The 27,778-nt window shown below is 40.4% G+C and overlaps 1 protein-coding gene across 2 annotated transcripts; it reads left to right on the forward strand.

Moving 5' to 3' along the window:
* The first annotated feature begins 9,911 nt into the window (after positions 1-9,911).
* Positions 9,912-27,773, forward strand: LOC309700310 (sodium/potassium-transporting ATPase subunit alpha-1-like). Of its 2 annotated transcripts, XM_082523825.1 has the most exons (23): positions 9,912-10,074; positions 10,586-10,696; positions 11,290-11,349; positions 15,330-15,431; positions 15,568-15,669; positions 16,908-17,021; positions 17,313-17,447; positions 17,699-17,816; positions 18,548-18,816; positions 18,909-19,217; positions 19,806-19,940; positions 20,852-21,044; positions 21,133-21,308; positions 21,387-21,523; positions 22,191-22,341; positions 22,426-22,594; positions 22,683-22,837; positions 22,940-23,063; positions 24,433-24,578; positions 24,708-24,838; positions 24,992-25,093; positions 26,043-26,134; positions 27,602-27,773. In XM_082523825.1, the coding sequence occupies exons 1-23, from the start codon at positions 10,063-10,065 to the stop codon at positions 27,628-27,630; spliced, it is 3,072 nt and encodes a 1,023-aa protein (XP_082379951.1). In that variant the 5' UTR covers positions 9,912-10,062; the 3' UTR covers positions 27,631-27,773. The 2 variants fall into 2 exon arrangements, with proteins under 2 accessions (XP_082379951.1, XP_082379952.1); XM_082523826.1 differs by lacking the exons at positions 9,912-10,074; positions 10,586-10,696; positions 11,290-11,349; positions 15,330-15,431; positions 15,568-15,669 and adding an exon at positions 16,393-16,408.
* The last annotated feature ends 5 nt before the right edge of the window (positions 27,774-27,778 follow it).

Below are 27,778 nucleotides of genomic sequence, written 5' to 3' on the forward strand. Positions count from 1 at the left end.
ATCACTAGCACATTACTTGCATGTGGTGGTCATTTTGGTATGTGTCTGTTAGCAAACTAGCTTGCGTCCACACTGGGGTTTGCACATTGCAGTATGTGTGCATGAATGTGTGAGAAAGAGTGAGCTCAGACAGTAGCTCTTTGTTGCTGTTGCCAGGATTTTGGATCAGCCAGGCTGAAAGTGCCTACAGTGACTCTTTCTTCCTTTATTCTCTCACTAGTTCCTTGTGCCACTATACTACAGTGCACAGTGCTGGGAAATGTAAAACTATAACGTCACATCCAGTGCTGAAAAGAGAAGTCTTACATAGCTTTTAATTTCTATTTTATTTGTTCAGTGGTTACATTTTAAAAGAGTCAAATCATTTGTACATTAGATATTTTACATTCTGTCATCGGTTGTGATCAACCCCAAATTAAATATCTAATTTTTGGTGTGAGTTCTTACAAAATGGAAAATTAGTGCAGAAATGTATTAAAACATGTGCCAGCGCACGTGAAAATACAGTATTTAATAGTTTATACAATTCCACAAGCTTGAAAGTCAATATTTAGGTTACCACCTTTGTTCTTCAACACAGTCTGAACTCTTTTAGGCAGCTTTCCTGTCATTTCTTTAAGTAGTCTTCAGGAATTGTTCTCCAGGCTTCTTGAAGGACATTCAAATCTCTTCTCTGGATGTTTCTGCCTTTTGTTCTGTTCTCTGTCAACATGATCCCACACTGCTTCGATAATGTTTAAGTCCAAGTTCTGGGGAGGCCAATCCATGTCTGATAGTGCTGGATTGGCCTCAGATCAGGGATGGGATGTGTTTCAGCATCAAGCTCATTATAAGCACATGAAGGAATGTGTCAAATAAACCCTTAATCTTCATCTGATGTGCTAAAGGATTTGCATTTGTGACTTTGATGAATATGAAGTTGTGAAGAATATTAACACAAGCTTTAGGAAAACTGCACATGAAAGAAAAAAATCTGTCAGAATCATTAAGACAAGTATTGATTCCCTATTTACTTCTGTACCAACATGGTTCAGTTTCAACTGCCTGTTTGCAGCTTTGACCATACAATAATAGCAATAACCTGAATTAGAAAAATGCATCCCTCGCCCTGTCTGTCTCTTTCTCCCTCCATCTTCCTTTTTTCATTCCTTTAATTGCAGCGGGTAATCCTCAACCAGATTAAATGGATGTGCAGGGTCTATGTGCGTGCGCCTGTGTGGTCTGAATGAACGACACATAGATCTCTCAGAGATTACATGATCCCTGTCATCATCTCCCTGGGTGAAACTGACGAGAATCCAAATCCAATTTACTCTCCACTGACGTCCACTCGTACCAGGAATACGATCTGGCAGCTTGTAAAGCAGCTAAACCGAACCACTTAGGATTTTCTTCATGTCAGAGAGGATGCCATGTGCGTTGCCGTAGCCTAGTTTGATTACACTTTGATCTGTCAGCTGGCCTATTTCTAGCTGACACTGCAGCTGATTTGAATGTTTACTAATTACACAAGCATTTTGTTGTGGTGCAAACAGATTTCAGAAATTCTTTCATCTCTCTTGGCCTGCAAGGAACCAAGCTTCTGGTAAATGGTTGGTTGTAGAAACTGCTGTGGACGCCCTCTGTTTTATGCCTTATCTTCTCCTTTCATACACAATTTGACCTGGTTTTTGAATTTCCTCATTCAGGTGACTGACTTAACCATTGAAGAATATGCATCCATCAGAAGTCACATCATCAACACATCCCATAACATTGCTTCCACCATGTTTGATAGATGATGTGATATGCTTCTTGATCTTGTGTTGTTCTCTGCTTTTCTATATTTTTCTCTTTCCCTCATTCTTTATCTTGGTTTCATCTGTCCAAGCATCTTTTTCCCCCTTCTGGCTCTTTTAGAGGTTTAGGGTTTTCTGTATAAGCCATTCCTAGGCTCAGAAAATCCCCTCATTCATATAATCAACTTGATTCATTTCTTTCCATCTTGTTTTTGTCCTACTGGCTTCTTTGCCAGTCATGTTGATGTTATGTCATTCTTTGATATTGGTGACAAATGTGGTCTGACAAACTTCAACACCATCTTGGACTATATCTGGCAGCAATAATCCTTTTTGTGGTGTTCTTCTGGAGGCACTAGTTCTGCTGAGGGACTCCAACAAGAACCTGTAGGAGGTAGAGAACTGATCCAATGTAATAAATTAACTGAAAATGTCAAGTAGACCAAAGACTACCAGCTGCAGTTAGAGATGAAAGACTTACTAGAAAAAACTCTAGTTATTTATTTACTACTTACCAGGTAAACTATTCACAGAGGAGCACCTTATAAATAGTAGTGTTTAACATATGAATGGGAGCTGTGATGCATGGACAAAAATATTTAAAAAGTAAAATGTTGCCAACTAAAGTGATGGGATTAAAAAAAGATTAAGAAAACTACTTTGACTGTTTATTTGATTTTTAACGTTCTGATAAAGACTAAAAAAATTATTAAGGTGATGGGACCAAGTACAGTCCAGTTTTGAGTACTTATTAGTTGCTAAAATGGCAGGCTTCTAATTTAAACAAAATCATATTTAGTACAACTAATTTAGGGCAAAGGTTGTTTTTTTTTTTTATAACAGTAGTCCTCTGTTTGATGACAGAAAACAAATATGCAGCATTTAGCTTCATATCCATATATTTTTTTCTGACCTCATTTGTTTTTTTTTTCTATATTTGTATGAAGTGGAAACCAAGAGAGACAAAAAGTTGTTTTTTGTTTTTGTCCCTTTCATTCATGGCAGCCTCAACAAGAGTCTGTTTTCTCTTTTGTTGACCTTGGCACAGATATCCCAGCGTGTCCACAGAGTCTCTGACTTCTTCATCTGGAATTACTCTCTGCAAAGAAACATTTATGTCTGAGGCTATATAGCATGTTTCTGTGCTGTACTTAAATTTTTATTTTTTCTGTGAAAATTGGCCATTCTGTGTCTGTTTGATCAAAAGCAACCCAAAATTACTGCTAAAACTGAAACCTAAAAATGCACATGCTGAGCTAAATTCTAAACACCAAGAATAAATTACAGTCCTCCTTTTTTCAAGCTTTAGACAAACACCTAAGATGGAAATTTTGAGTATGTGTGTGAAGTCTCTTTTAGGAGTTATTAAGTCCTACTGGGAGTATGTCAGGCTGACTTAACATTATGAAGTTTTCTCTTAAATGCTGGCAAAGTAAAACTAATATTTTAATTCAACTTACTTTTACTCAATACTTTTCATTTTGACTCGGTGTACCACCCCAGTGGATTTTAATTCAAGCAATCACAATGTTAATAAAGTGCAGACTTTCAGCTTTAATTCAAAATATCTAACTTGCATTAACTGTTTATGAATTACAGACATGGTTTCTTTACTAGTCAACTGGCTAATAAGATGTTTCATGGCCAGGTGAGACTTATTGCCTATTCCAGAACCAGTTATACAGATGGTAAATGGCCTGCATTTGTAAAGCGCTTTACTCAGTCCCTAAGGACCCCAAAGCGCTTTACACTACATTCAGTCATTCACCCATTCACACACAGGCAATGGCAAGCTACCAGATACTGGTGGTGGTCAGAGGGCCCGGTGGCGCCTGTGTCCGGCAGCCTCGCCTCTGTCAGTGCGCCCCAGGGCAGCTGTGGCTACAATGTAGCTTGCTATCGCCAGTGTGTGAATGTGTGTGTGAATGGGTGGATGACTGAATGTAGTGTAAAGCGCTTTGGGGTCCTATGGACTAGAAAAGCGCTATACAAATGCAGGCCATTTACCATTACCATTTACATTGTAGCCACAGCTGCCCTGGGACGCACTGACAGAGGCGAGGCTGCCGGACACTGGCGCCACCGGGCCCTCTGACCAGCACCAGTATGCAAACATGGGGTTAGTATCTTGCCCAAGGATATTTGGCATGCAGCCAGGAGGTAGCCTGGGATCGAACCACCGACCTTCTGATTAGTGGCTACAGATAAAAGAGTTGGAATTGATTCCAAGCGTTGAAATTGCATTTGGTAGCTCTTCACTCCAAAGTGATGTAAGTGGAAGTGAAAGTGGCCAAATTCAACCTGCAACATCAAAAGGCCTTAAAGACCACAGAAGAAGTCTAGGAAGTGGATGATCACAGAAGTATTTCCATGGTGAAGAAAAACAACTTCACAACATCTGACAAAGTATCACTGTCAGGGTCTACAGGTTTGTCAAGGTTTACAACAAGGTGCACAGCGCTGATAAATGATATGACATGCAATCTATACTTTCTGCAAATCGATGATGACCCAAATCATACTGCAAAAGCAACCCAATGTTTTCTGAGGGCAAAGAAAGGGGATATTGTTCAATGGGCAACTCAGTCACCTGATCTGAACTCAACACAGCTGCTTTTCAGTTCCTTTAAACAAAACTAAATGCAGCAAGACCGGCAAACAAGCAGCAACTATGGGTGACTGTACAGCATCTCAAGAGAGGAACCATGATGTTTGTTGACAGCAAGGGAATAAAAACAATTCTTATATTTATGAAAATAGTTTGTGCAATTACTTTTAGGGCTCTGAAATAGTTTGGTTAAAACCCTTGAATTAAAGCTGAAAGCCTGCACTTTAGTCGCATGTTGATTGTGTTATTTGCAGTCCACCTTGATGTCATGTACAGAGACAAAATCATAAAAACTGTGTTATTACAACCTAACCTAAACCTAACAACATTATTCACCTGGCTGTCCCAATACAGTGTTCCCACCCTACCTTCTGGGAACCATTGGTATAATGTACTGAAGTCTGTAATCCAGCTGGGCTTTTTAGTATCTTTACTTGTCTTTGAAGTTCATGTTAAAAGCTCATTACAATTTTATAATATTGTTATAAAGGTACAGCCAGTTCTTATCTCTGGGGTGTCAGTTATTTCTGTTTGGTCAAGGCTCCTTTAGGTGCAACGTGTGCTTTGGTGGCGGTGCTCTGAAGTACTGAGTTATGGCATGAGTGAGACTCGGCTGTTACTTCCAGCTCATTTCTTCAGCAAGAAATATTTTAGCTTTTCTCACATTCAGTGTAAAGTTCTTATTTTTCAATGGTATTGGTAGCAGCTTGATTGGGTCTTGGTGATGTATATTGTGGTTGCTCTGTTTAGGCCTGAATGTTTTTATGATAGTATTTGTGTCATTTCCACAGTGTGTCTTTTTTTCCTGTCTCCCTCAACAGGCCGTGGCAGATGGCTGCCTGTCCCTGACCCAGAGGTTTCTTCCTGTTAAAAGGGAGTTTTTCCTTCCCACTTTTGCGTGCTTGCTCATTGGTGTTGTGTGGTTGTTCATGTTTTCTATCTATTTTCTTTATTATATCTCTTTTATTATTTTACAGTCTTTACCTTACAAAATAAAAGTCGGTGCAATAGCATCAGCAAACTCTTAATTATCTTACCTAAAACAATCTGATGCATTTAATGTCATTTTAAATCGTTTTTCACCTGGTCATCCATGTCACATCCTCTTTGTACTGCCCCACAGCTTGGGAACGACGGTTGGGAAAGACAAAGCATTGCCGATAATACTGATGCTATCACTTTTTTTCCCTTGGGAATTGAAGGCATTACTAGTCAGTGTTTTCATATTTGGGTACACTGCAGGGAGACGCTTCTGCACACATTACATGTTTTAACAGCCTTAAGCTCAGAGAAAATCTGTCATGTCATTATTATTTTTGCCCTGAAAAACATAACCAGGTAAGGAAAGATATTTGCCAATCAAAATTTGCATTATAAAAAAAATCATTAAAAAAATGTAAATATTTTTTAAAAAATTAATAAAAACTATATTTATTTTAAAATAACTGAAAGTAATAATTCTGATTCAAAAATATTTAAAAGTCTAAATAATCTTTCAAAATAATACTTAATATAAGACCATGATACTCTAAGGACGATCTAAAAAAAATTGACTAACTCAAGCAATCAAAAACTGCATTTTGTTGGGTATCCACATGAGTAACCATATATTCACACGTTAAAATCCCTGACTGTGCAGAAGAAATAAACATTACTACATATAAATAAATAAAATTAATATACAGCTTTTCTTTGGTCTAAAATAAGCATGTCAACATTAGCTTTTAACAGCGTTGTCGGACCTATGATCCAAAATTTTTCAGTTGTCAACTGCGTTTTTCACAAACTTGTGATTGCTCATGTTGGTTATGTCCATATTTTATATACAGTTGGTGGTCTGCCCCCATCTTCATCATCATGAGATAATACAGATTCCCACAGAGTTTAAGTATCTCATGAATTTTGCTATGGCTTTGCTAGGTTTAAGGCCTTAACCTTTGATGCATAGAGAGTTAATTTGACTGCGAGCATGTTGTAGATGAACAAATATACATGATGATATGTGCTGTTACAGCACGAGGATTTACTGTCTCAGTGGGGTGGGAAACATGCTGTTCTTATCCCGTGGCTGTAATTTGGTTCAACTGTGGTTGCATTTTACATGTCTGTGCCTTTTTTCTCATCACTCCTCAAGTGAATGTTTTATATCAAATTAAAAATAAACTGCACAAAGTCACATTTATTTAATGGATATTTTTGATTCCAAGTATCTGTAGGCTTTGTGCTGTCTTGTACAAGACCTTGGGCGGGGGAAGGGGTCCTGAAGAAATCTTGAAGAAGCCTACAATAGGAATAAGATGTAGCAAACAAGTCACACATTTTGGCTGTAATCATATGATAGCTTCTCAAGTAAAGAACAGATGTATGTATATTTGTCAGGCATCTCTGGAGGAGTAGAAATGACAGCAAGGCAAATGTTCTCACATGTCAACATGGGTTTGACTGTTTGACTGTCACCCTCGCTGCAGGAGTGGCTATGAGGAGGACAAAGCACTAAAATCTAAATCTTAAGAATCACTGGTCTGTATGTGTACTGCACTTGAGTGTCCTTTTGCCATGATAAGTTATTCTGAAATTACGTTTTATAGTCCTTGCAGGTGGCAGCACGGTGGCACGGTGGTTAGCACTGTTGCTGCACAGCAAGAAGATCCTGAGTTCAATTCCAACATCAGGCCAGGGTCTTTCTGTGTGGAGTTTGCATGTTCTCCCCGTGTTTGCGTGGGTTCCCTCCGGTTACTCCGGCTTCCTCCCACCGTCCAAAGACATGCAGCTTGTGGGGATAGGTTAATTGGATAATCCAAATTGTCACTAGGTGTGAATGAATGTGAGTGTGAATGGTTGTCTGGCCCTGCGACAGACTGGCCGCAGGGTGTACCCCACCTCTCGCCCCATGACAGCTGGGATAGGCTCCAGCACCCCCTGCGACCCTGAAAAGGATAAGCGGAAGCGAATGGATGGATAGTCCATGTAGGCAGTCAGTATGTTGGCACTACTATAGACGGCTTAATGTTAACTTTTTTGCCCCAGTCAGGACTTTATAGCGCACTCACTTACATGTTGCATATCCAGGTTAAGTCTCAGTTTAGGGAACTTTGAGACCCTTTTGCTATATTCTCAAGGGTAGATTTTAGTGTGTATTCAAGCCCAGTGTTGAATCCCTCTGACATAAGAAATTCTTTAAATGCACAGTCCTGAATGCTTGCTTGATGGCAAGCATCTTTTGAAGGAAGTATTCCAACGCCATTTGAGAGATATAATCTCTCCAGTAAGTCCTGGGTCTTCCCTGGTGCTCTCCTGGGTAGACGCTTCACACCTCACTAGGAGAAGTTCAGGATGGATTGCAGTCAGATCACCAAACCACCTCAGTTGGCTCTTTCGAATGTGGGGAAACAGCAGCTCTGCTCTGAGCCCCTCCTGGATTACCTCCTCACACTAGCCTAAGCCCAGTCACCCTTTGGAGGAAGCTCATTTCTGCTGATTGTGATGCTTTAAGCCAATACACCCAGGTGATGGTAGGAATCTGGAATGGCCAGTCTAAATTCTTGGCTCTCCTATTCACAAATCCTGAATAGTTACATTAATCGTTACATTGAAATGTTACATTACATAAAAATCTAGGGAAGTATTCCAGAGGCCATTGTCATTCTGAAAAATTATGCCATTGCCAATCAAATCCTTTCCAGATGGTGGTATTGCATGGCGAATGAAAGCCTGATGGTACTTTTCTGTGTTCATAATTCATTAGCTTTATCAAGATCTCCAACATCACTGACTGAAATACAGCCCAAACCATGACAGAGCCTCCACCATTGTTCATAGACTGTAGACACTCACTGTTGAACCTGTCTCCAGTCTGAACTAAAAATGTGAAATTTGGATTCATCACTCCATCAGACATATTCCCACTGATTTTCCAGTTCTTGTGGAATGTGGCATACTTAGGCCTTTTCTCACTGGTTTCAAAATGAGGGAAAAACTCTCCAAAGACAAATTTTGAAAGACCTCCAGCAAGCAAGCCTGGCTGCTTGGAAGTAAAATATAAAGAAATGAATGGTGGCTCAAGACGTTTACACAGTTCTGTACGTTGACCTGTTTCTCTACAACACTTTAAGAGGTTATATTTATGCATTTGCATGTACATTTTTGCACACACTTTTTTAAATTTCTGGACATGTGTCTTTACAGTTATGTGAATCTTCATCATGAATGCTTTATACCCATTGTACTGTATATTTTGCAAAGTTGGCTTCCGTTATAATCACTTTTCTTAAGCGTAAGTACAGCTGTTCACATTGCTGCTTTTTTTTAAATCTAGCACTTCAGTGTCTTTTAAATTGCTTGGACCCCGTGCCTCTGCTGCTGGTGTTTCCCCTAATAATATTCATGTTAACTCTCATGTAGTTGGTAGTACAGTAACGTTCTAAAGGCCATGTTTTACATTTTCAGCTCCCACGTTGTTTGTGTATGACAGAGGATTGTTTAGGGTTATACAAGAGCCTATAATGCCTTAATTGCAGAGCTAAAACCTACATTATCTCCATAAAATCTCTGAGGGAGCCACTTAGGCTCAATCATGGTTCACTGTTTTGGTTTTATTGATGCAAGAATTGCATAATTTCCGTGTGGGGGGTGAACATCCCAAAGACTCAAGCATCCACATGTACAAACTCTGCAAATGAAAGTCTAAACACTAATTTCCAATGTGTGTGCTCGTGTTTTTGGATAGAAGGTGTGATCATATGTCGTTAAGACAAAGTTATCTCTGGGTGTTGACATGACGGGCACATTTTGTTCATTAGCATCCCGATGACTTTCAGATCACTACACCACAAACCAATATCCTATCCTGGGTTTGACTGTACTGCGGTGAGCTACAGCTATTATGAGTTGATATGCAACAGTGTGTGAAAGCAGAAAAAGTCTCAAATGGTTTTTGGCTTTAGTTAATGTAAGGGAGTAGCAGGCAGCAAACCAAGGCATTCAGCATTTTATGTTAAACACGGTGGTTTAGCATAGTAAAAGGCATTGTAGAGCAGCCCTTTCTTAAAGTAATGCAACCTTGAAATGCATTGGACGATCTTTTTTTTTTCATAAGGGAAGTTCAGAAAGCTTCAGGCTCACTGGATTACTTCCATTGCAATCCAAATTGTATCTGTGCTATGTGCACCAGTTTACTTCTCCTTTCACCTGCACCCTCACAAGATAAAAGTCCATTTTAAGCATCAAGTCCCTACTTTCAGCCATTGTTAATGAAGATTTGAGGAAATAAGTCACCTTCATAGCTGGATTCACTCCAGTGTTTCTCAACCTCAAGCGGGTGGAGACATCATAAACACATAAACGCTTCAGGTAAAATTAATGAGCAAGAAAATGTAAATTGTTTTCATAATGGCAGAATGAGGGGTGAAAGTCAAGTGGAAGACAGGAGGCAGTTTGTGCAACACATAGGGTTTGAGTGATCTTTAGCCCCCACATGGTCCTGCCCTGCCCAGCCACAGCTCCACCAGGTCAGGTATAAAGGTGTGCCAAACTGATGCCACCCATCGTCCCTGCTCTGGAGAGGGTGGAAGACAAGGGAGTGAAAGAGACAGTGCAGGTGTGAGAGAGAGAAGTGGAGGAGGCAAGTTTGACTTGTAAGGCAGGAAGATTGACTGCTGTTAGACTTGAAATACAATCATGGGATTTGGAGTAAGTACTGAAATTTTATCACAGATTTTGGCCTTTAAACTTACCTTAAGATTAGGTTCTGCATTTCTTTTCAGGTTTGAGCTCAGTCTAAATTTTGGTTATTTTGATAAAGAAATAGAATTTCTTTTGAGATAAAACAAAAATACTTCTTGTCTTTTCCAAATCATGAGGTTATTCTTGGGGCTAGGTTTGGAGTCACCATCAGAGATAACCTAGATCTCACAGGGCTCAATTTATCGTTTCGTGTTAATGTCAGTTCTCTTTTTTCTAACTTAAATTTATTTTTACAGCTTTGGCAGCATTATAAACCCAAGATTATCTGGATCAAGATTAAAGAATTTCGCTCTTCTAACAGTTATTAACACCGGTGTCAGAGCATGTTTGAACAGGACGGCTGACCTGACTTTCTGCTCTTATTTTTGCACAACAGAAGAGGAAGCTTCAGGGCAATTTCCCCCACATATGTTCAGTTTTATTAATGCCACATTTTGTGCCACTTTCTTCTCTCCAGAAAGGAAAGGATAACTACAAGCTGGCAGCAACATCAGAAAATGGAGGACAGAAAAGCAAGAAGGCTAGAAAGAAGAAGGACATGGATGAGCTGAAGAAAGAAGTGGACCTGGTGAGTACTCAGCTCACGTGCAGCCGCTCTGTGATCATCTGTAACTTGACTGGCTTGATGTCATGTAAGAAAAGTGAGAATTTTAAGCATACAAAACTACTGATAAATAGTTTGACTGTGTCACAGAAAGAAAAAGGCATTGAATAAACGTTCGTGAACTTTAATGACAGTCACTCGATTGCTGCCAGTGGCCACAGCAATGATGCAGTCACGGCTGAGGCAAACCTCTGCTTTGGCCTCATTGCTGGCCTCATGAGATGTAGGTGTCTGAGCCATATTTCATGAAGATTGCTGCTTACATTGCTGGATGTACACTCCCATGTTATTAAGATGCTGTCAGCTATAATTACCTTCTAAGTCATGTTTATCTAGATTGGTTTTTAATGCTGAGTGAGTGAGAGGCTCTGTTGTTGTTGTATTGTGTGGTTCCTTAGATCACATCAACTCATCCTTCATGCGCAAACAGCAATTTTCTGCTGCTACATTCACATAATAAAACACATGTAATAAAATGCATGCCTGCCTGTGGGATTTTGGCTTGTTTTACTCAATGTTTCTCAATCTCTTTGTTTTTCCTCTCCTACTCTCAATAGGATGATCACAGGTTAACCTTGGAAGAACTTATCAGGAAATATGGAACTGACCTAACCAGGGTGAGCACTTCAGACGGGCTTGTGGGTGTCTAGTTTTTTAGAAGTGTGTTTTTTTAGAAGATAATCCCACAGGTCAAGGAGGATTTCATAGTCCAACATGAGGTTATAAGTAGAGGTGACACAAAACCACTTTTTAATGTCTGATACCAATACCGATATCATAAATTTGGATATCTGCAGAAACCGATATGAATCCTATACAGTCTATTTTATAATCAATAAAACTGTTTTTTTAAGTTCATGCTAACTTTAAAAACTGTAAAAAACAAAACACTAAAGCTATTCTATTACACCCAAAATATTTTGCAGTTCAGCAATACTAATCTTTTTATTTAAACTTTTAGCAGAACTTTAAATCGAAGTATTTAAAGTAATATTCAAAAATTAATTTAAAATGCAATTTTATGCAGATTTCAAAAATTCTTTGGTTCTGAAAAAAAGAATGGACCCTTTTATTCTTAAAGCTTAACATAAATAGACATCCAGAGTGGAAAGCAGTGCAAATGAATGCAAACACGGCTTCTCACAACACTCATCTTTTATCAAGATGGATGTCAGTGTAAGCTAATGAATTTTGTGTAATTTCCATACAAAACATGAGTATGAAAAAAGTGTTTTTCATATTTTGTTTTCGAACCACGAAACTGTTTAACCATGTGTCGTGCCAAAGTTGATATCCCTGACAAAATTTGTTTCCCCTGCATCAGGAGCACACGCAGGGCTCTCCAAATCACGGGCAAACACTATCCCACATTCTGGATTTGAAGCTCACAAACACTTCTAATAACGACTAAATACTGAAATTTTGGAGATGTTAGCTCCTTATACAGTGAAGTTATAGTGGGATACAAATAATATCAGGCTGATCCTGCCACAATATGTTCCCCCCCTGCCTAAATCATGGACAAAGAGTATCCCACATTCTTCATTTTTAGTTCACAAACGCTTATAATGACTAACTAGTCCTAAAACTTTGAAGGTTTTAGCTCTTTATACAGTAAAGTTACATCTATTTATCAGATAAAATGTCCTTTATTTGTTAAAATAATCCCATCCGATACCACATGAGAACAATAAATATGTAAGTTTCTGTTGTAACCCTCAAACTGAATGGTACTGTTACGACACTCATTTTTCACTTTTTCACAAAACTAAAACATCACTACTTCCACGTCTAATTGTCTGTAATGGAGGCAGAAAAAACTGGATCTGCACTCCGTGCCCAGCGAATGCTCGCAACGCAAGAGGTACGAATTTTGTCAGGGATACCTACCTTGGTACACCTGGTTTGGCAGCACATAGCGAGGCTCCAAATGCTTTTAGTGTGAACTCCAGACCGCCGACAGGTCTCGCACACAACAGTCACTCTATCATGTGACGCATGCTGCTCCGACGTGCTATTTCATTACGTGGGTTACGCCATGTTGCAAGTTTTGTGAGATGTTTTTGTGATATTTAATGGATCGGATTACTTTTTTTTTTCTCCCCGATATCCAGTAATTTAGATCAGGATCAGACTGATACAGATACTGTATATCGGATCAATCCTTCCCTAGTTATAAGCACATGACTCAGGACAGTCAACAGTTTAGTTTACTTTGTCAAATGGACTGGTACTTATATAGCAGTGTTTCCCAACCTTCTGGAGCCACGGCACATATATCACATTAGAAAAATCACACAGCACACCACCAAGCAAAAATGTCACAAAAAGCATATTGATCATTTTTCCCCGCACACCAGGTATAGCGGAATTGGCTCAGTTTGTCCCCAGTATAGTTTGCTTTCTTCTAACCACTACTCATGCTAGGGGCGTCGTCTGGGTTGGAATTTTCTCCAAGACCCAGGTCAGATTGAGTACTTTTCTGTTGCTATTACGCATTGCATTCTTTCACTCAGAGCATGACTATTATGTAATTTCTTCTTCTTCTTCTTCTGTTTTACTGGCAGTTGGCAACCCATTCAATTAGAGCAGGTAGTTGTACTGCCCTCTAGTGGAAGAGAATGTAATTGTTCTGCCCATTACTCACGCCGGACGCTTAGAGTACTAATCAGGTGGAACCAGGTAATATTCCACGACACACCTGATCATTGGTTGGGAAACACTGTTATCGAGCACCTTTCTACTTAATATGGGCATTCAAACTGCTTTCACCCAGTCACACACATATTAATACAGTGCTTCTATCTTTACTAAGCACTTTTATCTAACATGTCAACATGTTCGCACTCTGATAGGTACATCGGGGGTAAACTTGGGATTCTGTAACTTGCCCAACGACGCTTTGACACATGGACAGAAGGAGCCCGAGATTGAGTCATGGGCTATGTGGCACTTAGCTATTTGTTTCTTTAGCCTACTTGTAATTAGCTTCCTGCCTTCATTCATTCCAATAAAAGCTGGTAGAGGAATATTGTCTCTGTAAAGTAACATCCATCCATTCTTTTCTGTTTAACCAGTCGTCAGGAGACTGGAGCCTATCCCAGGCTTTGCTTCTTGACTCTTTTTAATGCCACATGTGGCACAAATAAAATACATTGTCTTTATAGTCCCAGATTACTTGTGGAAATGAAGAAGTTTTTTTTTTAAACAACTCAAGTGAACTTACAGGCAGTTACATTAACAGGTTAGACAGATGGTGAACTGGACCTTTAAAGTATCAATACATACCACACTACAAAAGGCAGACTTGGATACTATTCAATAGTAGCTCCATGTGATCTTCATCAAGCTACAGATAAACACACAGAATGCACTGTCACACACCAATACGGACCCACCTAATGATTGCTTGAGGCTGATTATCTCCTGGAATCTGACCTGTCTGAACAGTTTCACTCATATAGGGAAACGGGCTTTATTGACTCTGCCAACAAAGAAAATAGTAGTAAAAAAAATTCCCCGTATTTCTTCAGAGGATTTCATAGAAACAGACACAACCTGATCACTTGGTAGTCTTCGCGCCCACTGTTAATTACAAGACTTGATTTCCCATAAACATGGATTTCTCTTGTTGTCTGTTCTTAAGGAGAAGAAGCTGTAATTTTAAGATTACTGAGGTATTTCGGCTTGTGGTTGTTTTTTCTTCTTGGTTTTCCATTAGGCCTTAATTCACCATTTCTTTGGATTTAAATGCTGTACGTATTAAACTGAAATGTTCTTCTTCTTCATTATGTTTGTCCTTAAGTCAGCAAAGATTAAAAACTTTTTAGGAACAAGGGAAAAACTGGAATCACACATTTTCATATCAGGTTTTACACTCATCCAGGCTGGAGAAACTGATCAGGAGGGCTAGCTCTGTGGTCGGCATGAAGCTGGACACTCTGGTGACAGTGGCAGAGAAAAGGACATTAAAGAAACTGCTGGACATTATGAACAATGCTGGGCATCCTCTGCACACGGCCATAAACAATCAGAAGAGTCTGTTCAGTGACAGGTTGCTTCTCCCAAAGACAAGAACTAACAGACTTAAAAACTCCTTTGTCCCACACGCCATCAAACTGTTTAACTCCTCTCTGGAGGGGAGAGGGAGGGGAAACAGGAGGACAAAGGAGGGGGGAACAACTAAGCTGTAGTGCCTCTTCACCTCACTGTACAATACCTTGTGCAATACTTTTTGTAAATAGTCAACAGTGCAATAGACTCAATACTTGAAATGTGCAATTCACTTGTATTTTTATTTTTAATTCCCATTTTATTTCTATTTATCCCCTTTGTATATTTTATTTATATTTGTCTCTGTATTTATATATGTGTGTGTGTGTGTGTGTGTGTGTGTGTGTGTGTGTGTGTGTGTGTATATATATATATATATATATATATATAACAATTCTGTAACTGTAACTTCGGTCGTTGCTGTGCTTTTTTTGGAAGTCGAATTTCCCAGAGGAACCCACCCGAGGGATTAATAAAGTTCTATCTTATCTTATCTTATCTTACACAGCTTAACCTTTCCTCTTACCTTTATCGTTCTTTTTAGGGTCTCTCCTCCTCCAGAGCAAAAGAGATCCTGGCCCGAGATGGCCCCAACGCCCTCACACCTCCTCCTACAACACCTGAATGGGTCAAGTTCTGCAAACAGGTAAGAGTCAAACATCCTCCCCTTGCAAACCGGACCTGTGGTGGAATATCCAAATAGTAGAAATGCAAATTAAGTCTGTGTCACTGTAAACCAGTACAACCAGCAAAGCCTGATTGTTATTTCCTCTTGTTTCCAGCTGTTTGGTGGTTTCTCCATGCTGCTGTGGATTGGTGCCATCCTCTGCTTCTTGGCTTATGGTATCCAGGCTGCCTCAGAAGATGAACCTGCAAATGATAACGTAAAAATAACATCTTCAACTAGATTGTTGTATGTTAAACAGTGTTGATAAGGTCACTTTTAAAAATGTATTCCACTACAGATTACAGAATACATGCCCCAAAATGTATTTTGTAACATATTCTGTTACGTTACTCAGTGAGAATAACGTATTCTGAATACTTTGGATTACTTAATATATTATCATGCTTTTTACAACTACATGAATGTACTATTGCTGTGTGATTTATGACTATTACTTGGTTACCCGCCATACCAATACCAATATCAACTAGATTTTTGAATCTTAACATAAAATGAGTAACAGTAGGGTGGACATTATGTAAGGCTTCACTTTTTGCAGCGGTCTCGTATTGAAAACTATTCCGTGCTTATATAAAACAGGTCCGCGGCTCCAAATCGTAGTAAAGGGACCTCTGGCTAATACATTGGGCTCTGTGACTGGCTCATAGCCAAAAATTAGCTTTACTTTGTTGTTCCGGTCAGCTTTGCTAGCGAGAGACAGAGAGAGGCGTTGAAAGGCTGCTCCAACGGAACTTATTGTTTTGGAGGAAAACACGAACACAGTGTACAGTCGAGTCTTAATAGAAAATTTACAACTGGGCTAGTCAGGTACTCTTTTTTTGCTGCAGTGGTTATTATTATAGTTACATGCTTCCAACTCCCGTTTCTGGTCGGTGACAACTCGTACTTTTCCACTCTTCTTTTTCTCCCTCCTCGCGCTCACAGACACATAACAGGTATGGCAGTCCATTCTCCCTGCAGCACAGACTACACTGCCCATGAGGCTACATTCTTTAGAGCTATGTCTGTAACACTCTGCCTGTTGCCTTCATATTAAATAATTTTTTAAATAATTTAAAAAATATTTCTTTATGCTATTATGCGGGCCGCAAGTAGGGGTGACATGGGCTGCAAGATTGAGACACAGGCATTAGAGCCTCTTAATGCATGTTTTGTTTGGGTTTCCACCGGCGTGGAATTACCAAAAATAAAGAGGGCATAGACTAGCATATGAAACAGAAAAAGACCACCGTGTAATCCATTTATGTTAACAAAGTAACTGTATTCTGAATACCACTTTTTTTAACTGTAACTATAACGGAATACAGTTACTCATATTTTGTATTGTAAATACGTAACGCCGGTTCATGTATTCCGTTACTCCCCAACTCTGATGTTAAATAAATAATGTATAACACAAAAGATGACCTAACTGCGCCTTCTCTGTTAATGTAGTTGTACCTAGGTATTGTGCTTTCTGCTGTCGTCATCATCACCGGTTGCTTCTCCTACTACCAAGAGGCCAAGAGCTCCAAGATCATGGAGTCTTTCAAGAACTTGGTCCCACAGGTGAGACACAAAAAGAAAAGCTAATGTAACAGTTCATTTATACACACTGTTTTTGTATCATTTTGCTTGGTAGCCTCCCGGCGGTAACACCCAACAGTACTAGTTGCACAACTCTAAGGAGTAGCGTTTCTTCATCAGTATTACAACAATGATGATGCATTTTTACCATCACTCATCTGACTTTTTGTTGATGGGAAAAGAAAGAAAATACATATTCATGTGTCTTTTGACATATCTAGGTATGCTTGATGTGTTCCCTAAAAATTCCTAAAATATCTTTGATTTTTATAGCAAGCCCTGGTTATCCGTGATGGCGAGAAGAAGAGCATCAATGCTGAGGATGTAGTGCTCGGAGATTTAGTGGAGGTGAAAGGAGGAGATCGAATTCCTGCTGATCTCAGAGTTGTCTCTGCTCACGGCTGCAAGGTTCTTTAACTCAAATACTTGTGTTAATTACACCATACATTTTTCTAGAGTGGGGGTTTGACAGCTATGGTTTTATTTATATAAATCTTATTTTATGTGTTATAGTTTTTGAGTAATTTTTCATTCTTGAAGTGGCAAAATCAACCTCAGTCCTCCACCCTTGTGCATCACCTGATCATCACCACTGGTCAGCGATCACAGCTTATTGCTGACCCTGTTAACATGTTTGTTTCTTTTTTTTCATTCCTCAGGTGGACAACTCCTCCCTGACTGGTGAATCAGAGCCTCAGACTCGATCTCCAGAATTCTCCCATGAAAACCCACTGGAAACCAGGAACATTACTTTCTTCTCCACCAACTGTGTTGAAGGTACAGACACAAAAATTGATTTACTGTCTAATTAGAGAAAACATAAGCTTAATGATCTCAAGTAAAAGCTGATAGGTTTGTAGCTTGAACCTATTCGCTGGAACGTTGAAGACAATATAATTACACAGCAAGCAAGACACGAAGTAGGCAAAGTTCTTCTTGTTACTCATGCATGAGGGAGACCTGCCTGGAGCCAAGTGTCGTCCCACCACTTGACCTCCATCAGACTCTCAGCCAGGTTCCCCACAGCACTCCTTTTATTGTGGTTACATGAATATGCATAGGGTCATTAACATATAACATCTTACATAGGTATACATGTGAACAAAGAATACTCTGTGTGTGTGTGTGTGTGGGGGGGGGGGGGGGGGTCAGAGTGTGACCCCATAAATGACTTCCCTAAACCTGCTGGTCTGGAAGTCCAACAGTTCATCTAAACAAAAGGCACTTAGCCTAAAACAGATACAGCCACGTTTATCCTACCATAAAACAATAAAACAAGGTACGACCTCTTCTCATGCTCCCAGGATGTAGGTGTGCATTCCAGTGTGGAATACACACCAAGCCTTTGCAGCCTGTTAAAGATCACACATCCTATCACTACACAATTGATTATACACCTCTAAGCATATATGGTTAAATATTTCTAAGCATAAATGACAATCAACAATACAAAACCTAACAAAAGCCAAATGAAAAGTCAGTGGAATCAGTCTGTCTTCTCTTTTCAGGCACAGCCAGAGGAATCGTCATCAACACTGGTGATAATACCGTCATGGGCCGCATCGCCACCCTGGCTTCCAGTCTAGAGGGCGGAAAAACTCCCATTGCCATTGAGATCGAGCATTTTATCCACATCATCACTGGAGTGGCCGTTTTCCTGGGAGTAACTTTCTTCATCCTCTCTCTCATCCTTGGATATAACTGGCTGGAGGCTGTCATCTTCCTTATTGGTATCATCGTCGCCAACGTGCCAGAAGGTCTTTTGGCTACTGTCACTGTGAGTTTTGGTGTCTAATGGCATTCCTTTTAAATACCTTATATTTATTGATACAAAAAGACTGTGGTTCTTAAAACCTAAATTGTCTGTAGGTGTGTCTGACTCTGACTGCTAAGCGTATGGCCAAGAAGAACTGCCTGGTGAAGAACTTGGAAGCTGTCGAGACTCTGGGGTCCACCTCCACCATCTGTTCTGACAAGACCGGCACCCTGACCCAAAACAGAATGACTGTGGCCCACATGTGGTTTGACAACCAGATCCATGAGGCTGACACCACTGAGAACCAGAGTGGTACCTCTTTTGACAGGAGCTCTGCCACCTGGGCTAATCTGTCCAGAATCGCTGGACTCTGCAACCGTGCCGTTTTCCTGGCTGACCAGAGCAACGTTCCCATTCTGAAGGTGAGAAATTTTCATCTGTAAAACTGCTCTAGTTCATCCATCGTGAACATCAACAAAGACTCCAAATAATTTCCCATCCAAATAATCCATCTGAAGGAACAAATCAGAAACATTTGTTTTCCATGTAACAAGTTCTCATACCCTTGGTTGTACACAAAGACAATGCTTATTACCCCTCTTTCCTGAGTTTGATAGTATACCCAATGAATACTGGGAATCAGTGACTATGTGGGAAGTCCTGAAGTATTATCGCTTGGCTTGGAACTTTTGGGATTCAACCAGATACAAATGCAGCCAAAAAGCACTACAAATCTTTATGAAACCACTCAAGATAATTAAAGTCTGTTTTAAATATACAGATGTATAATAGTCTTCGTCTAAGTCATGGTCTCCATAATCATCTATCCAATTTAGTAAATTACATCCACAACCATGTGATTGCCATATTTTTGATGTAATTCAGCAACAGATTACCTAAATACAGTTGTGTACACATCAATTCTCATTTACAAAATGTTGTTATAAAGAAGGCATGGGATGTGATGATAAACCTATTTTACTAACCCTGTTTTTTGCTTAAATCCACAGAGACATGTGGCTGGTGATGCCTCAGAAGCTGCCTTGCTAAAGTGTATTGAGCTGTGCTGTGGATCTGTTAACGAAATGAGAGAAAAATACTCCAAAATTGCTGAGATCCCCTTCAATTCCACAAACAAATACCAGGTATACCATCCACACAGTGTGATAAAGCCCTTAAATGTTTAGATCAAAAAAAGCACATCTATAGACAAAACACATACTATAAAGTTGCAGAAAGCCTTGTTTCAAAGTCTTAACTTTAGAATTAAGGCAATCCCAATCTTGATTTCCTTAAACTTGATTTGATCTGGGGGGATGCTGCACACTAATATAGTGCTAAGCTGTCAGTCTCAGGCTAGTTACCCTTTGCACTTTATTATCTATTTCACTATAAATGAGGGCTTGATTTACAAAAGAAATATCACATTGAATTAAATAACACTTAAACTAGAGATTTGGATGATAAACTATTGAGTATTTACTCGGGCTAGGGCTGTCAGTGTTAATCGCATTAAAATGACGTTAATGCCAAAACCACATTAACGCGGCTTATCTCCGTTAACGGGTTAATGTGGATCACCCTTTGTGTGGGGCTGGACGGCGTCAACGCGTTAGTGTGGGTAGCTCGATTAACGTGTTAGCGCCACGTTAATGCAGTTTTGCCGTTAACGTCATTGCAAAGCGATTAATGCTGACAGCCCTAGTATTTACTGAAGTTATAAATCAGAACAAAATGACTGTAATATCCTTTTACACTTCTGCAATCATACTACTTGTTTCAACCAGGGGAGTCGCCCCTGCTGGTGAGAGTACATTGCATGAACTTACTTTTCAGGGCCCTAAGCCATGTCTATATTTTACATATATTTTATTTCAGTCTAATTTTAACAACAGCATTTTTATCAATAAAACTTGCCTTACCTGAATCTATTAAATGTTTTTGATTAATCTAGTAAAAAGTCTTGTCAAACGGTTTAGAGTAAAGCTCTTTTAATTTTGCTTCACGTAAATCACTTAAACCTGCATTTAAATCCAGTCTCTCTGCTGTCCCACAGCTCTCCATCCATAAGAACAGCACTCCTGGGGAAACCAAGCATCTGCTGGTGATGAAAGGAGCTCCAGAGAGGATTTTGGACCGCTGTTCCTCCATTTTACTTCAGGGCAAAGAGCAGGCTCTGGATGATGAGATGAAAGACTCTTTCAATAACGCCTATGTTGAGTTGGGAGGTCTTGGAGAGAGAGTACTGGGTACAGCTAGCCTCCTTCGCTATCTGTATATTTCAATTTTAGCTAGCAAAGGGGAATCTTTCAAGTATTTTCTTTGTATCTTATTCAGGTTTCTGCCACTGTCACCTGCCTGATGACCAGTTCCCAGAGGGATTTGCTTTTGATACTGATGAAGTGAACTTCCCCACTGAGAACCTGTGCTTCGTCGGACTCATGGCCATGATTGACCCTCCTCGTGCTGCTGTGCCTGATGCTGTTGGTAAATGCAGGAGTGCTGGAATCAAGGTATGATAACTTTTTGGATGACCAGATGTTTGTTTTTTGTTTGCACAAAGTACTCCATTTTTTTCTCTTCTTCCTCAGGTCATCATGGTCACAGGTGACCATCCAATTACAGCCAAGGCTATTGCTAAAGGTGTGGGTATCATCTCAGAAGGCAATGAGACTGTTGAAGACATTGCCGCCCGCTTAAATATTCCAGTTTCAGAGGTCAACCCTAGGTTAGTTCTCTTTCAAAGATTTATTGAAGTAGCTTTGACAGTTTCTTGACCACAAGTGAGAACTGTTCAAAATGTTTCTCTCTTTAATGATACAGCTTTAAAGTTTGCTTGAAATTGCAAAAACTGCTAAATTAAATTAACTCTGTCTTTCAGAGGTCCTGACTGCTACACAGCCAAAGAGGCTTTTACCATTAATTTACATCTATTAAATCTTGGTGTGATGCTTAGCTGGTGGCTTTGCTTTTTATTCATCAACAAGTTATTGTGTGTGTGTGTGTGTGTGTGTGTGTGTGTGTGTGTGTGTGTGTGTGTGTGTGTGTGTGTGTGTGTGTGTGTGTGTGTTTGTGTGTTCACGTTAAAGCACACTAAAATTACTATCCTTCTTAGTGCTTTTGCAGGGTTAGGATTGTTAGGCTCTTTTAAACTCATATAAAACCTCTGTTTACAAAATATGACATAACATTCTGTTGGATTAACTAAATGCTAAAAACAAAAGGTTGGGATTCACTGTCTGCACTGAGGATTGATTATTTTATTAGGTGACAGTGTTATTGAGCACTTTTTTGCTGACAGTACCAAAGTTCACATAATTTACTTTTTGAAATGTCCTGATGTAATCTCCTGATGATACCCTACTGTTATACTAATGTGTTTGTAATTTCTTCAGGGATGCTAAGGCCTGTGTTGTCCATGGTGGTGAACTTAAAGACATGACCCCAGAACACCTTGATGATTTGCTGAAGCACCACACTGAAATTGTATTTGCCAGGACCTCCCCTCAACAGAAACTGATCATTGTGGAAGGATGCCAGAGACAGGTGAGCATCGGGGGGGATTCTCACAGACACAGTTTGACAAATGTTTTGTTTGGAACTTGTAAAAACATGTTCTTCCTTGTCCAGGGAGCCATTGTGGCCGTGACAGGTGATGGTGTGAACGACTCTCCAGCTCTGAAGAAAGCTGACATCGGTGTTGCCATGGGCATTGCTGGATCTGATGTCTCCAAACAGGCTGCTGACATGATCCTGCTGGACGATAACTTTGCCTCCATTGTCACTGGAGTGGAAGAAGGTAAGATCTATATCAAGACCTACACCTGCAGAAATCTGGAAATACAAAATACAAAACATCACTGAATCTGCTAAATTACTTTGTTCAGGCCGTCTGATCTTTGACAACTTGAAGAAGTCCATCGCCTACACTCTGACCAGTAACATCCCCGAGATCTCACCCTTCCTCCTCTTCATCATCGCCAACATCCCTCTGCCCCTGGGAACCGTCACCATCCTCTGTATTGATCTGGGAACTGACATGGTGAGCTGTTTGGCTCTTCATCCTGTTCTATAGAGAGATTCAACTGAACTCAAATATGGGTGGAAAGTTCATGTGTATATTTATTCACTTGTGGTTTTGCAGGTCCCTGCCATCTCCCTGGCTTATGAGAAAGCTGAGAGCGACATCATGAAGAGACAGCCCAGAAACCCCAAAACAGACAAGCTAGTGAATGAAAGGCTCATCAGTATATCCTATGGACAGATTGGTAAGGCATCATTTATTTATTCAGCTTTAACTATACTGTATCCATATTTTTGTGGCAGTATTTAAGAATTCTGCACCTTCAATATGACATATAATTTTCCAAAAACCCTCAAAAAGTTAATTCTAACTCTTCTGCCAAGTTGTGCATTATTTATATACATCAGTTGCATTTGAATGGTCTATCTAAAATGTCTGCAATTATGAAGGGCGAGCTATTGATAGATGGGAATTAATAATAATAATGGATTGGATTTATATAGCACTTATCAAGGCACCCAAAGCGCTTTACAATGCCACTATTCATTCACTCTCACATTCACACACTGGTGAAGGCAGCTACGGTTGTAGCCACAGCTGCCCTGGGGCAGACTGACAGAAGCGAGGCTGCCATATCGCGCCATCGGCCCCTCTGGCCAACACCAGTAGGCGGTAGTGTCTTGCCCAAGGACACAACGACCAGGACAGAGAGCCCAGGGATCGAACCGGATGAACTTCCCAACCCCCTGAGCCACGGTCACCCCCTCGAATGGCTGATGGCTGCAGGCCCCTGCCAGGCATCGACGCTCCCACCCTAGGAGTGGGGATGGGTGCAGCCTAGATGGTCATGCCCTGGGGGTCGGCACGGACGCCAGAACAGTCCCTACCTCCTTCACTCTGGCGGCAGTGGCAGCCAGGTCCAGATCCGAGCTGCCATGCCTTAATCACCTCCACATGCTGCTCAGTCTTGTCCTGCAGCTCTTCCCGCCAGAAGCATGACAACACCGCCTGCTCTTGTTGTGTGGCTGTGAGTTTGATCATTATTCCGGCCAGCGCCTTCCCTGGCTGGCCCGGTCCTGGGTCTGCCATGCCACTCCACTCCTTGGTTTCGGCACCACTGTAAAATAACCACAGCAGACCCAACGACATTCTTACACTTTTCAGCATCTTTATTCAACCACTTTTCACACACACAGTTGCTGTACACTCACAATGGGCTGCATTTCTGCAGCTGTCAACCACACACATCCACAACAACAACAACTACAAGATTAAACAGTCACAGACTTTTAAGCTGGCGAAGCGTGATTGCAGTTGCCACGCAGGTTCATCCATCTCACCTGGAGAGGCATTGCAGACCACGCCCCACTACAAATACATATCTCTTGCTGCATTTATTTGCAAACCTTCAGCAATCCCACTGAGAGTGACATCAGTCAGCCCAAGTAAGACTGAACTACTGGTTTCAGAAAGGTTGCCTCCTATCAGCTAACCTGTGCAGTCACCTTGTGATCAAAAGTAGTCGGGGACTTTCAAGCACCGTACAGAATGTAAAAAGAAAAATCAATACAATCTGCATTTCCTGAAGTTCCCTGTTGTTTTTCTCCTGTTAGGTATGATGCAGGCCACAGCTGGCTTCTTCACATATTTTGTCATCCTGGCTGAAAACGGTTTCCTCCCCATGGACCTGATAGGACTGAGAGTGCTGTGGGATGACAAATATCTAAATGACCTGGAAGACAGTTATGGACAGGAATGGGTCAGTCACAGTAATTCTACTACATGTACTCTGAACTAGGAGAATTATTCAGCTTTATTGTGTTGTTCACTTGAGTTTCAGTGCTTGAAAAGGCTTTCTAAGCTTATCATTTTGTTTTTTGTGCACTAGACATATGAGCGCAGAAAGATTGTAGAGTTCACCTGCCACACAGCTTTCTTCACAAGCATTGTAATCGTCCAGTGGGCTGATCTAATCATCTGTAAGACCAGGAGGAACTCCATTTTGAAGCAAGGAATGACGTACGTATATGTGGAGACACAAGAGATCTCAGGGCGGGACTTACATCAAAACTAAGAGCACCTTTAAAGTTTAATGATGTTGTGATGCTTGATTTTAGAACATCTAAGAATATTCACCAGTGTTTTGGTGATTCTGACTTTTTTTCCCTGCAGGAACCGCATCCTTATCTTTGGGCTCGTTGAGGAGACTGCACTGGCTGCCTTTCTGTCATACTGCCCGGGCATGGATGTTGCCCTAAGAATGTACCCTATGAAGTGAGTCAAGCACACAGACAAGCTTGTGCTCTTCTTTTTCATCTAGTAATACCACAAATTCAGGAAAACACCCTTAGAATTCAATAATTATTCATAAAGCACACTTTTGCTCTTCCAATGTTATTCTTGTGGCCGTCTTCTTTGTCACCTTTATTCATGCAATGACATTCATGAACACAAGACAATCCCCTGGTAAAGTGTTGATCTTGTTGTGTTTAATTCAGTGGTGTCATCTTGCTTTACCTTCTTGTTGAAAATAAGACGGCTATTATCTAGTGTCACTGGTAATTTCCTCTTCAGAGGCAGAGCGAAGCACAAGAGCTGCTATTACTAAGGAGTTTCTTTGCCCAAAAGAGAACAATAGAAAGCATTGAAGACACTTTAGGCTCATTAGCTGAAAAGTTCGCATGCTACTTCCCTAACTTACCCACTCCCCTGTTTCTTTGGGTGTCTTCTGGTGTTTAAATAATCCCAGTTTCTTATTCTGTGTTGTTGTCCCTATTTCTGATTATTTTACGCTCTTTTATTTTTTTAATTTCTTTGTTTACCTGTGGATATATTCAGATGTAGACAGCTGCACTAGATCTAGGACACTGAAATAAGCACAAAAACATAACAAACAGATCCCAGAGTTTTGTGGGCTGGTTTTCAGGGCTTTGCATTAGTGGTCTTTCAGTAACCTCGTTAGAGTCGCCAGAGAGCAGTCTCAAAGAGATGAACGCATCAGCAGGATATGTCCTCGACCCAGAGTCCTCAGATTTCTCTGCCTCGTTTTGCTTTAACAGCTTCTGAATTCATTCTAATAGCCGGTTCTCTGCAGCCTAATGCTCACTCCAAAAGCTTTTCATGTGCCTTTATTGAACCTGAAAGAAAAAAGACGAGTATGCTTGTGTTTTGTTTTGCTTTTTTTGCCATGTAACTCATCCTGACTGTCCATCCATACCTTTAGGCCATTGTGGTGGTTCTGTGCCTTCCCTTACTCCCTCGTCATCTTCCTTTATGATGAAGTCAGAAGATATATCCTCAGACGAAACCCAGGAGGTAAGAGCTTCACTAACTCTGTTACATTTTTTCACTATCTGAGGCACCCAGGACCCCCGTTTTGTCTCTGCATTTTAATCTGAATGAAGTAGCGTGCAACTCCTTTTTACCCAAATGAGAAATCAGAAGCACAAAATGTGCTGTTTTGCGTTAAAATCTATTGTACATCCAAATTTGAAGAGAAATGATCAAGTGCTTTGACAAGCCTGCTACTTAAAGGAATAGTTCACTGCAAAATCTAACTTGGGCCTGTAGTGCCCAGATTTGGTGATACAGTATAGGCTGTGGAAATGTCTCCATTCTCTTAAATGTCATGAAACTAAATAACATTCTCCTTGTAGTGCCAGTGGCACCGATGTATCCTTCCTGTAATCAGGGCCTGGTTGCTCAAAAACTCTACAAACCTTGTTTTGCAGTTTCATGTGGGAACTATTTTCATAGTACTGAACCACATCCACTGAAACAAAGGAGCCCATCAGCTGGCTGGCATTAAAGCTCAGCTGTTGGTTGGGTGGAAGGGGGTGGGAACCATTTATGTTTACGTCCTCTCAAGTTGCTGCAGTTAAAAGCCCCTCCGTGATCAGTAGATGTACTCTTTCTCCTGCACAGTCATACAGTTGATAGGAATTGTTCCTGCATTAAACTGCCCACATCAAGGATTTTTAAGGATTTTTATTATGATACTCTGACCAGAACAAAGTTGGTGGAATTAATAACAGGTAATAGTTACATTATATTTAAGCAAGGCACACATCTGTGAAGCTGATTTTTCTAAAAGTGGCCGTTCACCCCAATGCACACGGGTGGATAAATGGGACAACAGTGCATTAAAATATGTGTGTTTCATTTTCCAGATTTTTATTTCATTTAATTTACTCTTTTTAATTTATTATTATTTACTATATGCCAAATCCCATACAATCACCACCTAATACACTATGTTGCTGGCCTTTCCACCAGAAATACTTGGATTTTTTTAGGATGTCCGACTAGTTAACCTTTAGACTAACACATGAGACATGTTAGGACAGTTTTACTCAATTACATTTACATGAAACTCCACTCATAGCTTTTGAGCTACAGGGTCATTTCAGTGTCTTGTGATCCTTTTAGTCATTTCATCCCAGGCTGATTATTTATGGCCTCACTGATGATGTCATCTCATCAGCATCTGTGAGACCAAAATGACACAGCCTCTCCCGCCCGTAGGATACATCTTCTAATAGCATTGCCACCAAAGCCATGGTGGCATTCGGCCAAAGTTCAGCAACATATATCTTCAAAGCCCCGCCCCCCCTTCCACAAGTCGAGTCTCTTTTCTTTTGATTGCTGCCAGCAAACTTAAAGGATTGAGTGCAAGCTTGTTGAAACCATGGCTTTTGTTTTTTCAACGCATCAGTTTGTCAACCCTGGTGCATGTGAGGCGAGATGTGCGATGTTCCTAATTACGTCTCCTTTGGTTTCTAGGTTGGGTGGAGCTAGAGACATACTACTGAGCCAGCGCCATGCATGGGACACAGGAGTGTTTCATATGCTACACCTATGTTTGAGATGTTAGACCACTAACACCACAAGTCATAGTCAGATTATATTGATGTATGTGTGGGGCTTTGAATAAAACATAAATACTGTGCACTGACGCTG

The sequence above is a fragment of the Aulonocara stuartgranti genome (assembly GCF_965226115.1).
Source record: "Aulonocara stuartgranti genome assembly, chromosome: 23".
Taxonomy (NCBI): domain Eukaryota; kingdom Metazoa; phylum Chordata; class Actinopteri; order Cichliformes; family Cichlidae; genus Aulonocara; species Aulonocara stuartgranti.